A 16,444-nucleotide genomic window follows, 5' to 3' on the forward strand; every position below is an offset into this window, starting at 1 on the left:
CAAGAGGAAACTGTTTTAAACTGAAAGAGGGAAGACTTGGATTAGAAGTTAGCGGGAAATTGTTTACTGAGAGGGTGGTGAGGCGCTCGAACGGGTTTCCCAGAGAGGCTGTGGATGCCCCATCTCTGGAGGGAATCCTTTGAAAACAAAACTTTGAGCATGTTTTGTTATAGAATGAGAATGTTATGCTTAATAGTAGACGTAGTTTTACTTGTACATTCCTGAGGTGGATCTCTGAGAAAATTGAATGCAACTGCAAAAAAAAAAGCTGTGGTTTTCTGCACAATGTAAAGTAACTAGTTTTGGCTCAGTGAAGGCTTTTTATAATGGCTACAAAATAAACATTTTAGATTTATTCCTGTATTTTTGTGTTCAAGGTTGCTAGAATATCTTCATGTTTTAAATAGTTTCTTAATTTGTGATTTAGCTAAATTCTCTGGAAAATATTTACAGAATCAAATGCAGGTGTTTGTTCTGCTGACACTGACTACCAGAGGAACAGAGATAGGTTATGCTTGTTCAGGGAGGGAGAAGGTGACTGATTTGATACTGTCAAAATGGCAGGTGTGTGGTGTTTTCTAAAGCACTTGTGAGTCCATCTTGTTTTATCAGTCAGCTATCATGCCTCATTGGGTTTGATACACGAAAGAAGTCATTATGTCCAGAAGAAAAGTTTGGTCGTAATTGTGAATATGAGGCATCAGTCAGGAATTTTTTGCTCTGTTCTCTTTGAGGTTGTAAATAATGGTGGTTAATAGTTATAAAATTCCTACATTTTACATCAGTTTTAACAGTTGGAGCTGAAGCTTGTCAAGATACGATGTAGCCTCTGGGTAATAATGAACAGACCATGTTAGCTTCAGATTTTGAGTATCCAGGAGCTCAAATGAAAAGGTATGAAAACTTGGATATGGGGTTTTTTTCATTTTATTATGAACAACAGATGGAATGAAACAATATTTCTGGTTCTGTGAAGCTTCAGTATTGTCCTTCTGTGCTTAAAATTATAAAACCAATTATTTACGGAATGGCATTTCCTAATCTGTAAAATTGGAGCAGCTTCTTGAATCCCTTTTGAATTGTTCTTTCTTTGTGTTAAAAATAAAATTTGAATCTAACAGGAAATATTAAGTGGTGAACAGTTTAATTTGCTTTAGATATAAGCCAGAGCAAAGTACTCCTGAAGTTGCACAGTCTTGTTATACCTTCCTAAAACTACTCTTCTGTTAACTTGGTAACTTCTTAGCTTCTCATTTTCCTTCTTAACAAGGCATCCTTTTGGACTCATTAAAGATCATTTTAGAATCATGTACAGAAATAGAAAAGTTTTTATGATTTTCTGATACCTGCCTTATTTTTTCTAGACTCCTACAAAAGCTGTTGCAGTAATTCTGAAGAAATATTTATGCATCGTGGCATGTTTCACTGCTGTTAGGGAGAGGTCACTGTTTTATTATACAAAATCCCTACTATTACTGGCTGGATTGGTGTTGCTTTTGTCTAGTTTAATTTATAACCTCATCTCAGACATCTCTCTTTCAGAGGAAGAGCTTGTTTCCAAATAAGATTCTTTATTTTTAATCGCTAGTCTTCCCACCTCGATCTTAATTGCTAGATGTTTATGCATCATCCTGAGGTGTGAAATGCTGTGACAATCTGATTGCTTTATGAATTCTTTGTGCCCACTTGTGTTCAGTATGTTCGTATCTTGGAGGTACAAAATAGCAAATTGCAACCAAGATTACAGATATGGAAGTGCAGATGCAGTTCAAAACTGTTTTGAGATGGGAGGAGCAATTACAGTTCTGAATCTGTAATACCTCCCAGTCAGGTTCGTTAAATTTTGTTGGTATAGCAACTGGTTAGCCTCTTCTGTACTCAAAATATCTTGTGTCAGATAATTAGCACTGCTTAATTGTATTTTGTTGCAAAAGAGGCAAGTAATTAAAGAGGTTCTTGCAGTGGCTACAGGGCCAGAAAGGGTCAGAAACCACTTGTAATTGGAATGTATGTCGTGAATGTGAATTAATAGATGTAATAATCTAACTAGCTCTTCATTCCCCAGGATCCAAAACACTTACCAGCATATTTGAATTGCTGTTGCTTGCTCAGAAACATTAAAGGATAAAAATTAGCTCATCTTCTCCCCACATCTCTCCTCCCTTTTTTTTTTCCTTCTTTGTCTCTTCTTGTGAACTTACAAAACCTGTAAGATGTATGGTGCATTTAGACCCTCCCTGACTTGATAACCACACGTACAAATGACCCAGTAAAATCTGCTTTGGCCTTCCCAGTATGTTACTCTGTTTTGGCTGTCAGTTGTGTGTTACTGTGAGTTCTTCTTCATTCTTCCGAATTTTGCCCTCTGTATGGAAATTTGTTGAGTATTTGATCAAAGACTACAATCATCATGGAACACAGATGGAGAACTGTGGAGGGAAAAAGATATTAGTCACAATGTAATATTTGGGATTTCAAGTCAGTAAGTGACAGAATCAATCAGAAAACTGATCAAAAATCAGTCACCAATGGAGACTAGTTATGGAATCAGAGCTCCCTGAAAAAAAAAAATCAGGAACTGCTTTTTTATGCTCCAAGGAGGTAATAAGCTTCTATCACTCCAGGAATCCTCAATTTGATTCACCAAGCATTGTTTGATGCTGAGTACAGAATCTGTCATCCGGCAGTAATATTTCTAGATTTAAGGAGAAAACTATGCCATTCTGAGTGAGGATACTGAAATAAAAGTTCTTCTGAAGGGGTCCAATAGCTGCTTTGTAGACTATAACATATGTAAAGCAGTTCTCTGGTTTACTGCTGTAGCTGCAACAGATTACAGCCCCTCATCTTATGCAAAACCAAGCACAATTAAAATAATAACCAGCAAAAGCCTTAGCAATCGCAAACATCAGTCAGTAAGTCCTCCAGTGGGTATAGCTGGGATGTTTTAATCTAAACCAAGCACTGTTCTCCATCTTGTTCATGTTCACGTATGGTAGGGCTCTGCAGTTCTACAGCTGACAGTCCCATCTGTTTCTCTTCATCTTATAGCTTCCTCCTTTTTTTATTTTCTTTACTTAACAAGGTCATTCATACCTCATCTCTGTGCATACAACTGTAGCAGGAGCTTGTGATAATTATGTATGTGGGGCAAATGAAGTTATTCCCAGGTGGTGCCTCTGCCATATGGTTTTGAAATGGCTCTTTGCAATGAAAAGGAAAACTTTACTTCTCCCCTCAGGCCTCACACAAGATAGAAAAGTTGACTTATTTGTGGCAGTGAACCTATTTAGTATCTTACCAGACTTAATTCAGTGGAATCCATTATTTTAATTAAAGTAATCGAGTGCTTTTCTTGTGCCTTTGGAAAAAATGTTGTTCACCAATGAAAGCTGAAGCAAAAGGAGAAGTGATAACCTTTTTCTTCCCGACATTTTTTTTCCTAAGTTTTTTTTTTAAACAACATTATTTCTTATTTGCACATTATATTAGACTTCCTTCCATTCTGCTTTCATTTATCAGTGCCTTGCAGTTGTCTTTGTTCTTTAATTTTCCATTTCTTTCTAGATTAACCTTTATTTATATACATATCATGTAAACGTGACGTGCCTTATCACTTAACTGTTTTAGATTTATTTTTAGTGGGTGTTTTAAGGACTTCCTTCCATTAACTGCACAGCTGTATTGGTGATTACTGCACATGTTGGATGACTTGTGCAGGGAAATGCAAAGTCATAATATTTTGAAAACCTTATAGCAATTCAATATATAATTGAATATGGAATCACTTTAGTTACATAAATACCCTACTGTTTTACCTTTGACAGTGTACTTAAATTGTGAATACTTGTCTAAATTCGCTCAAATATTCGCAGAATGTGAACTTCTATCATTCAAATATGGCACAAGGATATATTTTTCTAACTTCCCCAGATATTAAAAAATGTTAGGATGTACACAGATCCCACATATGCTATGAATAATTCTGCTTTGCACTGTTCCTCTAAATCAGCAATTTATTGAGAAAACCAAAGGTTTTTTTGGTGTTTTTTTTTTTTTTTATGTATAGAGTGAGGCTGTTCAGCCTGGAGAAGAGAAGGCTGCAAGGTGACCTGATCATGGCCTTTCAGTATCTAAAGGAGAGCTACAAGAAAGAAGGGGACAGACTTTTCAGCAGGGACTGTAGCAACAGGACTAGGGGAAATGGTTTCAAACTTAAAGAGTGGAAATTTAGGTTGGATATAAGGAAAAAGTCTTTTACAGTGACAGTGGTGAGGCCCTGGAACGGGTTGCCTAGAGATGTGGTGGTAGTGGTTAATGCGAAAAGTAATGCTGCTTTACTTAAAGATAGAAGTTATATGCTTGTTAGAGGTGAGACAATGTTACATTTTGAAGTTTCCATTAACTTAGAGGAAAACAGTATGGCCATTGTTTTGCCCCTTGATTTCTGCTCCAAGCACTGCCATTTGATTTACAGAAGAATTCTTTTGGAAATCAGTTTGAATATATATTTCTTTTTTTGCTTTAAAAAGGAAACAGATCTGACCAGCAAGCACAGATACATTTGTCCTGCAGAACCTAAAAAAAAAAAAACCAAACTCTGAAAGAAACAATTGTTTGTCTGAGATACAGTAAACATATGGAAGATGTTCTGCTGTTTTTTTTTTTATGGCGCAAGTGTTGGGTTTTAGTGCTACAGTATTAGTAACAGTATAACTATCAAGAAATTTAAAATACATGTTCTTACACATTTACTTGACTGCTATGATGAAGACCGTTTCTAAAAAAAGGCATAAATCTCCACTCTAATTGGATGAAATATAGTTTATTACTTTATAGCCCATCTTCAGTTCAAGGCATGCCACGAGTGGAGAAATTATATGCCATCCAGATTGTTCTAAGGCCTCTTTAAAATGAACTAGCCCTATGAGATTTGCATTACTTTTGAAACATTAACAGTTATTTGCATGAGCTTGTAATTGTGTTATCTTTGCAAGAAAGACCAAAAGTCTTGTAGTAGTTCTACATAGGTCACTCCAGAAGTAATGCCTCCTATTTATTCCCATGAAAACTACAACAGATACAAAGAACACAGTAACATGATTTCATAGTGCAAATTCTCAGCTACAAAACACTTTTTCAGCACAGTCACCACCATTAACTATGCATTTTTGCCAGCGATGATAAAGAGGGTAGTCTAGAAATCTTTTAAAATGTGAAGTGCTTTTATAAAAAAAAAAAACAAATAGAACCTGGTGTACTAGAGATCTAGCATAGTGATAGTTTTTCTTATTTACAGCTGAAGCTGAACAGTAGATGAGTTAGTATATCTGAATTTTGTTCAGCCTCACATCTGGAGATACACAGCCTCACTTTTTCATTATGCATCACTTATAATGCCAGTTCTTGAAAGTATGGAGCATGCTACTCTATTTAATATGTTTGAAAATACTTCAACCTTACTTAAGCATTTTGAAAACTGTACCCTTAAACCGGCAGTTTTATGTTCAAAGATTTATTTTTAGGATTAAGCTGCTGATCCTTGAAAAAAGCCTATAGGGATAAACAAGCATTAATTTTTGTTACACTGAGAAGTAGTTTTTAAACCAGAAAGACCGTATGTCACTTAAGCCTTTGTAGTAAGCCAGACTATTGGATAAGCTGGAGTAGAGTTTAAACTTTTATGTTGTCCCATCTAGCAAGGACTAATACTTCTACTGTTACAGGATGATACATCACCTTTGAAGAATTTGTTAGGACCTATGTTTCTTCTATGAAGATTGGACATTAAGCTGCTGTAACGTTGGTGTGGTGGTTTAGCTCTTAAAAAAAAAAAATCACCGGCTGACTTCTCAACGTCTTCAATTCTCATTTAGATATATCGTTGTCTTAGAAGCCTGGACACAATTTTAAGGATTTTGAAATTCTGTAAGAACTTCTTTGACTCAGCTTCTTCTCTTTCACATATTATATGTGAGTTATCTAACTTATACATTATGTGCATTTCTGATGGCAGCTTTTATATATTATTTGATATAGCTTATCTTCCATTTACTATTCCTTGTCTCTAGAATCATAAAATCACCAAGGTTGAAAAAGACCTCCAAGATCATCCTGTCCAACCATCTACCTATCACCAATATTTTCCACTAAGCCATGTAAGTGGAAATACATATCCTCAAATCCTTGGTGTTGATATGACCCTTATCCTGGACTGTGGTGGAGGTCTACCTTGGTGTGTGATAGGAGTAGGCAGTGCTTTCACTGTGCTTAAAGCCAGTTCTGGCATTTCACTACAGCATCTTTGGGTATAAGCATTCTGAAATAGCACTGGAAGTCCAAGGCTCATCCTGAAAAGAGGATTATTTTCCCAGTTATTCATATAGTGGAGACAGCTAAAAAGACTTCAGTTGAATATAGATCTCCACACTGTCCTTTAAAAGGCCCAGATTACAACTCCTGTCCAGAGAAAGAAAAGCTGAAGAAACCCTTACTGTATATGTAGTATATATATATATACACACACACAAAAAAGCAAAATATTAACAACAAGAAAAGAAATGGAGGAAGGTGTCAGGACCTGTGATTTTCCCTTTTTCTAAAATGGGAGATGTTTTTAAAAGTTGACACTCCACAGAATATTTAGGTATTTTGCTGACTATCATTTTGCTGAATATTCTCCTTCTTACATTTTTACTGTAATAGTCTTGTGACTGAGGTTAGTAAAAATGAGATTTTCTCCTCCTGCTTTTTCTAAGTATCAGTATGAATAGTTGAAACATTACATTTAAAATATAAAACTAATACATTATTTTAATAACTAAGTACAGATTATATGATTTGACATACAGTAAGTGCTGTTACTGACACATTAGTGCCACACCTTTTGTAGAAAGCATCCTTCTACAAGTAGTATAACAATGTTTCCAATTGCATTTAGAACAATTTGCATGCATAGGGATGTTAAATATCTCACAAAACCGCACTTGGCTTTTGATCTGCCCTAATAAGAATAACCATATTGTGCAAACAATATAAACCTTTTGAACTGCCACCTTGCTATGCAGTTCAAACAAGTTACATTGTTGGAATTAGGCAGTACAGAACAGGTGAATTAACTTGGGGACTGAAAGAGCACGCTCCAATTGTGTTTTGTATAAATAATGGCTTTATTAGTAATCACACAGGCAAGAAAAGCTCCAGTGTTTTTGAACAATTGAGGAAAAGGGCTTTCCTTTTTTATGGGCAATTGTCACTTATGTGTCTTATTTTAGGTTTAATAAGATCTGTGGTTTCTTGGTCTGTGTTGTTGATTGCAGGTGAGAAGAGTTTGGAAGAAAATCAGTTTGCTTTCACAATGGGGTCCATTTTAAGTCTGCAAAATGTAGTTTAACAATTTGCTTTAAACTAGACTTTTAAAATTATCTCTAGTGCACAGCAGAAGAAGTTATGATGGCTAATGAAATCATTTAATTACGAGTGAGGGGAGAGTCTACTTTAGATCAACTTCTAAGTTATCAATTATGTACGTTACGCTGTTCCCCATATCTGCCTTCCCCCCCCCCCCCCTTCTTTTTCCCTTAATTTCAGTTTAAAACCGCAAGGCAGGGGGAATATTCTTGCTTAGAAGTGAGAGAGGCTTTTTCAGTTTAGTTCATAACAGGAGTGAGTCAGAAACAGAGTTGTGTTAACCTTGAGGTGACAATTTTCCTAGATTTGAGAGAAAACTTTGTTACTCTCTTTGCCCAATAATACATCTACATGGTAATAATTTAGTGAGGAATACCAAAGGCAACATTGCAGCTTTGCTACATAGTCACACTTTTAAAAAAGTATGTAACACTGTAACTCAATGGGAAGTCCAGCAAAGAGAGCAGAGCAGCAAAGACCTAGACTACAGCAACTGAAGATTTGCTCAAATGCAACAGCTGCAGGTGGAAAAATAAAGGAAAGAATCTGCTTACCTTTGTAAGGCCTCAGGTATACAGGCATCACCAGCAAGATAGCCTTACCTCCACTGCCAACCCTTAAATGAGGTCTGGGAAGGGGTGGATCCTGGCTCCACCCCATCTGGTCACTCAGCTGCATTGCATGCACCTGAGCTCCCCTGGGTTGGCCCTGCCTTCCCACCAGGTGCTCAATCACTGGTTCAAGCTGTGACTTGCATTTCCACTACAGCGTGCATATGTAGTCAAACGAAACAAAGATACGTATTTATTAAGGACTTCAAGTTGAGCTATGTACTGAGTTCATAAAAGCAAATAAAACCTCTAGCTAGTAGTACAAAAAAAAAAACCTTCTTAAAACAGGATAAAATAGAGTACTTCCTTGAGCTGTTCTGTAACTACATGCCTTATTACATTCAATTCTCTTCTGCATTTTTATTTCTGTGACGTTGCCTGAATCCTGTTTTTTGTGCTAGCATTGTCAGCTACTCTACTGTTAACTTCTACCTGACAGGAAGTTACCCTTTGGCCAGAGCAGAAAGAGGTATCCACACAATGAAACTGACTTTTAAAGGAAAGGAATTCATTCTTTCAAGACAGCAAGGGCTGCCATAACCAAATGGCACTGTAATCAGCAATCTGTCATGTCTTAGGTTGGATAAATCAGAAAGAAAAATCTACAGCCAATTGAACAAACACAAAGGAAAATACTGTCTGATACTTTAGCTAGGAGGTTGAGTCTTTGGATGTGGCCAGAGCAACAAAGATTTCTGATAGAAAATATGCAAACGTGGCACATATGACAAAAGGTGACTTAGTAAATAGTTGCTTTCATAAATAATTGCATGGGAAAAAAAGGCTCATGTTTTGTAGTCCCATGTAAGCATCCTGAAAAACAGGGGATAGGAACAAAAATATTAAATCTCTATCTATTGCAAAATAAAATGGAACTGCTGGACAGCAACTTTAAAGATATCCAAACAGATACGTAAACCTTCTGCCTCAGCCTGGTGTGGCCCTGTTGTCTGGGAAGTATTCACTGAGTTTAGAAATAAATCTCTTGTTTTCTTTGAGAATTTCAGATGTTCCTCTTGTATCTGTCAGAGTCAAAACCTCAAATACATAAACATGCACATTGTTTTCTGCCTCATCCATGTTCACTACTATTCTTTCATCCCTATATAGGTGTAACTTCGTTTTCCTTTTTATAAAGGAAAACCATTTTGGTTACAGTGAGAAGAGAAAGCATCCATTAGAGTACTTTCAGCTGTACTTTCAGTTCCCTAGGGTAATTTGTCTGCTTCAGTACTGGGTAAGCTCTCAGACAGGGCTTGTTCTTCATCAAACCACTGTGTAGTTAAATGAGGATAAGAGGCACTATTAACATATAAACCCATATGTGTGGAAATGCTGTGTTTGAGCTTCCTTCTGTACCTATAGTAAGACACTACAGGTGTCATTAAAACTAAGATTTAATGGTAGTTGTTCCCCTGAGACAAGAGCAAGAAGAGGATGCTCGACTTTCTTCTATGTCTCCGGAGCTCTAAAAAATAGCAACACTTGGCTGCCTTTCTGGAGTTTTTGAAATCAACAGAGAAAGGATTAACAGAGAAAACTGGTGATTCTTTATAGATTCCTCCTTTCTGGACTGCTACTTGGATTTACTCAAGAAACCACACAAACTGTATTTGTTTTTTTTTACATGAAAAAGTCTAAAGATGTTAACAGAACTATTTTTAAGTACTGTACCCTGCAGATAGAATAAATTAAGGCTTCTAGATGTGCTCTCCACCCCACTCAAATGCATGAATCCTCAGAGAAAAATCTGAATTTATGTTCATTAGCTTGCTCTTTTGATTCTCCAAGGTATGTACTAGCTGTCTTTTTCTTGGATATCTTATTTGCTTCTGAAAGAGCTTCTGGAATTTATGTTAAGTGAAGTCCAGATTGTTTAGTGTATAAGAAATGGATATAGCAGAACACAAGTTTACCACCTTTTCAAGTCAGTAGTTTAGGCTTGCACATTGTAAATAAATATTTTGTTACTGAGTGTTGAATGCTGAGAGGAAATGGGTAAAAGGATGCTTAAGATCCCTACGGACCTATCTCGTGGAAGCTTACCTTCTTGTTCAGTCTGTCACTGACGCTTATCACTCAGCAGTGTGTGTGTTTGTATCCTCATGCTGTTTAATACTATGTATTTATATGTACATGTACTACTATGCAATCTCTGACTCTACAGCTAGCCTTTTCGTGAATTTATATATGCTTGCAAAGCTGTTATAAAGGCTAATATCTAAAGACTGTTAAACTGCAAGACTTCTCTACCATTTGCAAGCTACAGTCTTAGGTGTCAATGCAATGAGAATGCAAAATATCTATATAGTCTCTTTTTCACATTCTCTTTCCTTTTATGTTTCCATTTATTACCACTGAAGGTGTTCTCTGGCTTCTCATACATTCAGCGTTTTTGCAGATATTCTTTAGAACCGTTCTTTAAAAAAGAAAGCAGGAAGGCCAAAAGAGAAGCTTGAGACTCAGACACAAGCTACAGTATTCTCTGCTGCAGCTGTAAAATGGAACATTTGAATATAAAACTATTTTTGACATAGTCAGAACTATGACAACCCATCATCAGTTTTGTATAATTTCTCTTGGCCAATTCCCTGTCTTCCCAGTTCTCTCACTACCCGCAAAAAATCACCTTTTTAAAGAGTTGATTCTCTCCCTACCGATACTGGCTTTACTCAGATGTGAAGTCTTAAAATGTCTCCAGATTATGCTCTTCCTTGACATTTTCTCACACCGAAAGAAGCACTATAAGTACAGCCTGAACAGCTACAATGTGAAAGTGTTGTGGTAGTTGAAATCCAACATTAACGAAATCATTTTTAAAATCATGGAATCATTTAAGGTTGGAAAGGACCTCCAAGATCATCTAGTCCAACTATCCACCTACCACCAATATTGCCCACTAAACCATGTCCCTTAGTACCAGGTTTTATATATATATATACTTCCTCTAAAAAAAATCTTGATTTGAAGATAGCTATTTGTCCTTTCACACAGTGCCCTGATGTACACAGAACAGCAGGGGGACTGATCAATACTGTTTGGAAGATACATGCCAGGAATGTTCAAAAAGAATGTTCTTTGGAGTGCTACCATGAATAGTATCTTATAGTTATTTCTCTAGATTTCTTTTACATCAGAAATCCAAGCTCTTGAGCTGTAGTATACAACTTTTTTGTGTGTGTAATTTCTCTTGTTTTTATTAAGAGATACAGCTTTCTGAAAAGGTGGAAGATGGATCCTGTCTACTTCAGTCTAAAACTTCTGTTGCTGTGCAGAGGCACAATTGGTGGGCACAGTTACGGAGGTGCGGTTCCTGATATATTCAAGGTTTAATAACTGAGTTAAGGCTATTGTAGCTGAAGCAGACTGGTAAAAGAAAACAGGTAGTGTTGATCTTCTCCAGTTCGTCTGTGTGTATTGTAGTCAAAACGAGTTTGCATTTGAGCCTGAGGTTGGCTTAGTTTTGTCTGTGTGTGCATAACTCATTTTACATTTGAGTTTCTGCTTATTCCTGTTCAACACACACACACCATGCGCACACCCCTTTTGCAGGCTGAATAGTAGGTTTTTATCCTTTCACTCAGGTTTGGTACTGTGGCAGATAAGCCTGGTTTGCTTCAGCGAGAACGGAAGAGAATCTCCAGAAACAAAGGACAAGTTGCACATCATCAAATGTCACATAGTTTAACTGACTAGAAGGAGAGCAAGAGGCTGATTTTTCCTCTTAGTTAGAGACCTGTTGTTTCCAGTCAGTTTTGCTTACGTGAGCTAGAAAATAGCATCAAAGTGCACCTGATGATTAAAAATGTTAACATTTGTAAGGGAGTCCTAGTCTAAAAATTATACCTGAAGCTATATATTTTCCTAGAATGTGTATTCTTGTCACATATGATCTTTATATTCTTGGTAAAAAAGCATTATCCATGAAGATAAACATTTTCTTCAGAAGAACAACAGATCACTATTTTTACCTTAACATATTTCAGTGCCATACCATCTTTCATATTTTGGTAGAAAATTGCCTTAGGAAAGGAACACCAGCCATACATTCTGGAGTGCTTTCTTCTGGATCCTTTATTTGTCAGCTAAATGTGCAGCCATGTGTAGGCGTAACCATTTTTGTGCTGCTCATAGATCCACCTCTCTGCCAGGACTGACTTTGCAGGTACTCCATCATATGTTCCTTTTGACTTCTCATTTGCTCTGTCCAGTGGGCTTATGAGCCAGCGGGGAGCATTAGAGCTGTATAAGAATAACAGCTGGCATATGTGGACTAAGCGTAATTGGTTAAGTTAAACCAAGACCCATTTGGCTGAGCCACAGTGGTAGTTCTGGTTTCTAGAACAAGTGGTTGGGAGTTGGGTGCGCAGCTGACGTCTTACGCTACTATACCTGATAATCAATGTGAATTTCTATGTGTTGCATTGCAGCTTCATTAGAAGCTAGCTTCACCACCTCAGGTGCTTCATCCGTGCTGATGTTGGTTCAGATGGCTAGGATCAGAGAAACTGAGCTCAGCTTTCTATGCAAATGGTCACAGCATCGTGGGAGATATGTAGGGCAAGGCAATGAAGCCGAGTTTTCAGTCTTTACCATACCCTAGCTGCTGAAGCTGCTTGGTTAAAGAAAATGTCTAATTAGTTAAGAGCTGATAGACAAGGAACAAAATAAATTAGTCTAAATTAGTCTGGACAGGAATATAAAAGCAGATGAGAGCAGGAAGTGGAAGGACTCAGGGAGAAATTAGAAAGAGAAGAGAGAAAAAAACAATAAATATGAGCAGAAAAGCAAATTGTGATGTAAGGTAAAGAGAAGAGAGAAGGCTGTATGTAATGAGCCGTCTGCACATCACTTTTCCTCCTTCAGAAGCTGGAAGTGAATCTGAAACTCTTGTATCGCATGCTTGTCTGGCTCAGTGTGATGGAAAATTGCCATTTTAAATCCATTAGTTGTTTTTTGGTTGTTTTTTTTTTAATAACTAAAGTACTGCCTCAGCTAAGAGACAGTATGTTAAGTGTGCTTGGGTAACTCTACTACACAATGCATAGGTAGGGTAGAGAAGAATGGAATATGTGAGAGTTTCTGTTTGCATGCAGTAGCATTCAAAGTGAATGGGAGCTCATTGTTTTTAACATTGTACTTCGAATTTCTTATTGTAATTTGAATTTTTTGTTGTCCTTAATACAGACAATGTAAATAACAACTTAATGCATTGCAAGCAGGACCCCCAAGATTAATGGAAACCAGTGACAATTTTGTGCCTAATATTTATTTTTTCCTGAACTCGAGCTTGGAGCTAGCGTCATCACTTTACATGTGAAATTCATGAATTCATTCATTTTTGCTCTTACCTACCATGTGATAAATGCCCAGAGGCAGGAGGAAGGGAAATAAATTCCCTGTGCATGGTCAGGACAGGTTCTCATTAAATAAGGTGCATGCCTGAACAGCTTTAAAATAATAATATACCTTATATGTAGTACGCTGTAAAAACTGCTGCAAGTTACATGTCTGAGTTTAAAGCTTGCTCAAAGGTATGTTGGACATTCCATAATCATGTTTTTTTTAATGACAGAAGTGAGTATTTCCCATCAAAGAATATGTGTTCAGGAAGAAAACTGTGTACAAGGGTGCCTTTGCTGGTAACTCTTGGCTGTAACATCTTGGTCCTTTGTTCTGCATTTTCCCCTCATTACCGAAGTCACCATTTTGGAATGGGTTAAAAAGCTATCTTTAACTTTTCAATGTACAAAACTAGATCTCTTTATGTATTTGCCTAATATGACAACTTAGAATTTTGTATTTCTTAAAAAGGATAGGGAAGGTTCCAAGGTTTAATTTGAAGTATTTGAAAAGATATGTTGTTACTGGGCATGTGTGTACTGAGGAATAGTGTAATAGCAGCTACCATTTTTTCTTGCTTATGTATATGCTTAAGTAGCACATCTGGATTGTCCTAAATATGAATTGAAAATATTTTCTAATACTTGTAGGTGACAATTTACCAATATATGAATGAGCTAACCACAACAAAAGAAGGAAAATATTCACTGCAAGGCTGAATGTTGTAATTTAGATCAGTAGGGAAGGAGAGAGTGAATCTTCTCCAAACAGAATTACAAATTCTCTCTGCCTCTCTCTCCTATATAATGAAATGGAGTTTCAGCACTGACAAGATCAGGGTGGTATCTGATGAAAATTATTTATAAAATCTTTTACTTAGGAGGTAGACATTTCAAATAAGACTTGAAGTCAAATTTCTCCCTGCAAATCTTGTCATGAGCAGAGATATTATTGAAAAAAATGAGATATATTATGAAAGATACAGTTTTAACAGATTTTCTATAAAATCTACTAATAGCAAAATAATCTTTTTTTGCCACTTACAACCACCATGTTTGCTTTTGATTGATTTATGTAATCATGAGAAAGATGGAGTACTGCTAAGGGAGTTGAGATTCAAATTGCTGATACAGTCCCCAAGGAAAAACAGAAACCAGTGGACCATGCCCAGATAAATCCCCTCATGTGTAGTCCAGAAAGTCATCAACAAAGTTAAACTCAGCCTTCTTGCTGGCCAAAGATGCAGAAGGGATGGAAGAACATGTGAGAGAGACTCCTCTCAAGTCTGTGATGCTGATATGGTCTCTGTCCCTGGCAGCAGCTTGCCATCTTCTGGTGCACTTCCAGGAGGCAGCAGGCAGCTTTGTTTCAGTTGTGCAGTCAGAGATGCAGACACAGGGAGATGCTGTCTCTACACTGAGACAATGCTGGGAACAAAGAGCACCAGCTTAGACCATCCTAACTATTCCACACCGGTTCCCTATGCAGTTTTTGTGTGCAAGTAATTTTCTGTCTTTGCTTTGTGTCACTTACATATGAGGTAGACAATCTCCCATTCAAACTATCCATGCAAGAAAATAATGCCAAGAGAAGAGTGATGTAGATAATTTTTCTAAAGGTTACATAGTAGTAGGTTTTCCTTTTAAACAAGCTTTGCATTTTTTATTTCATTCTTAGAACATTAACTAAGTTCCTTTTATAGGAGAGCTTTTTTCACATAATAGTGACTTCTAATTAAGAAGTGCTTAAATTACCCTCTAGGACTGACTTCAGTTCCCGTGCTTTGGCATATAAGAATTAGACTGAGGAAATATTGAAGCATAGTCTTCCTGTGTCTTTGTAGATCTTCTTAACTGATGAATGTTAATTTCTTCTTTGCTTAAATAAAAAAGCTTAAAAACGCAAACATGGCAAATTGGAAATACGGCTGAGAAAATGATTTGTTATCAAGATCATTTTGATATAATGTTCGACGTCTAGGCACGGTAAAACTGCTTTTTCAAGATCATCTGTTATTTAATTCATAACTGCTTTTTAGAAAAGAAGATAATTCGATATCTGTGTCTTTAATTTGTAGGTACATTGAAACCTTGAAGGAGCACAAACCAAAGATTGTCTGGGATGAACAAATTGCTGAACACTACTTTGAATACAAAAAGTGAGTTACAATTATTCACTTACCGTTCTGCAAATATTCTTAGACATGGCCCAGTACACAATGAATTACCAGTTAACTGTAGCACTCAACTGAAATCAGCAAATGGAAATTCTGATGTTTGTGATCTGTGTGTCAACACCGAACTGTAGTATAAGAGTGCCTCAGGCAAGGGAATTAAGCCAGGGAAGGATTAATGAAATAATACAAGCTGAAACAATCTTCAGAAGAGAAGTCTGATGAGTCATATCTTTAGAAGTTATCCATCAAAATTATGTGCTGAGTGTCACTTACACTGTGCATCTTAGATGAGTACTGTGAGCTGCTGGGTGATTACCAATGATCAGCCAAATATAATTCTCTGAAAAGTCTGTGGAATATAAGAGCCTTTACAAGTCCTACTGACTGGATTGGTCAGCAACAGACTCGCACTACGTGAAATGGATTATAGAGTTGGGAAATGAGAGTATCAGGTGTGTAACAGAAGTTGTTAAAAAGACTGCGAATGTTTTCCCAAGAGTGTGAAGAGAAAGATTAATAACTGTCCTTTTTTTTGCCATTAAATGACAAGAGGATTCATCTTACTAGTAAAAATCCATTCGAAACAGACAAGCAAATAGCAAAATCTTATTAAGCCTCAGTAATAATTTGCTATATATTGTATACAAACGTAAGAAATGTGGTAAAATTCTACAAAAAAGATCTTAGTGTTTCTACAAAACTTTATCTTGTATACTGCCCAGTGCATTGGCAACATGAAGAGAGCACAACACTGAAAATGAGTGAAATGCATTTTATGGTGCTTTAAGAAAAAAGCAACAGTGTAAGTACATTGTTGTTTTAATACCTTCTTGATGTGAATATTTTTAAACTCGAAAAGGAAACAACAACAAAAGCCCTGTCCTACCTATATATTTTTAATTAA

General features: G+C 36.6%; 1 protein-coding gene across 1 annotated transcript in view; it reads left to right on the forward strand.

Annotated features, from left to right (window-relative positions):
* Window positions 1-16,444, forward strand: part of CHID1 (chitinase domain containing 1) — a 105,595-nt gene that overhangs the window by 84,931 nt on the left and 4,220 nt on the right. Inside the window, exon 11 of the mRNA XM_021402761.1 lies at window positions 15,442-15,522. Coding sequence (XP_021258436.1) covers window positions 15,442-15,522 — 81 coding nt within the window. The remainder of the gene's footprint in view (window positions 1-15,441; window positions 15,523-16,444) is intronic.

The sequence above is a fragment of the Numida meleagris genome, chromosome 6, assembly GCF_002078875.1.
Source record: "Numida meleagris isolate 19003 breed g44 Domestic line chromosome 6, NumMel1.0, whole genome shotgun sequence".
NCBI classification, from domain to species: Eukaryota; Metazoa; Chordata; class Aves; order Galliformes; family Numididae; genus Numida; species Numida meleagris.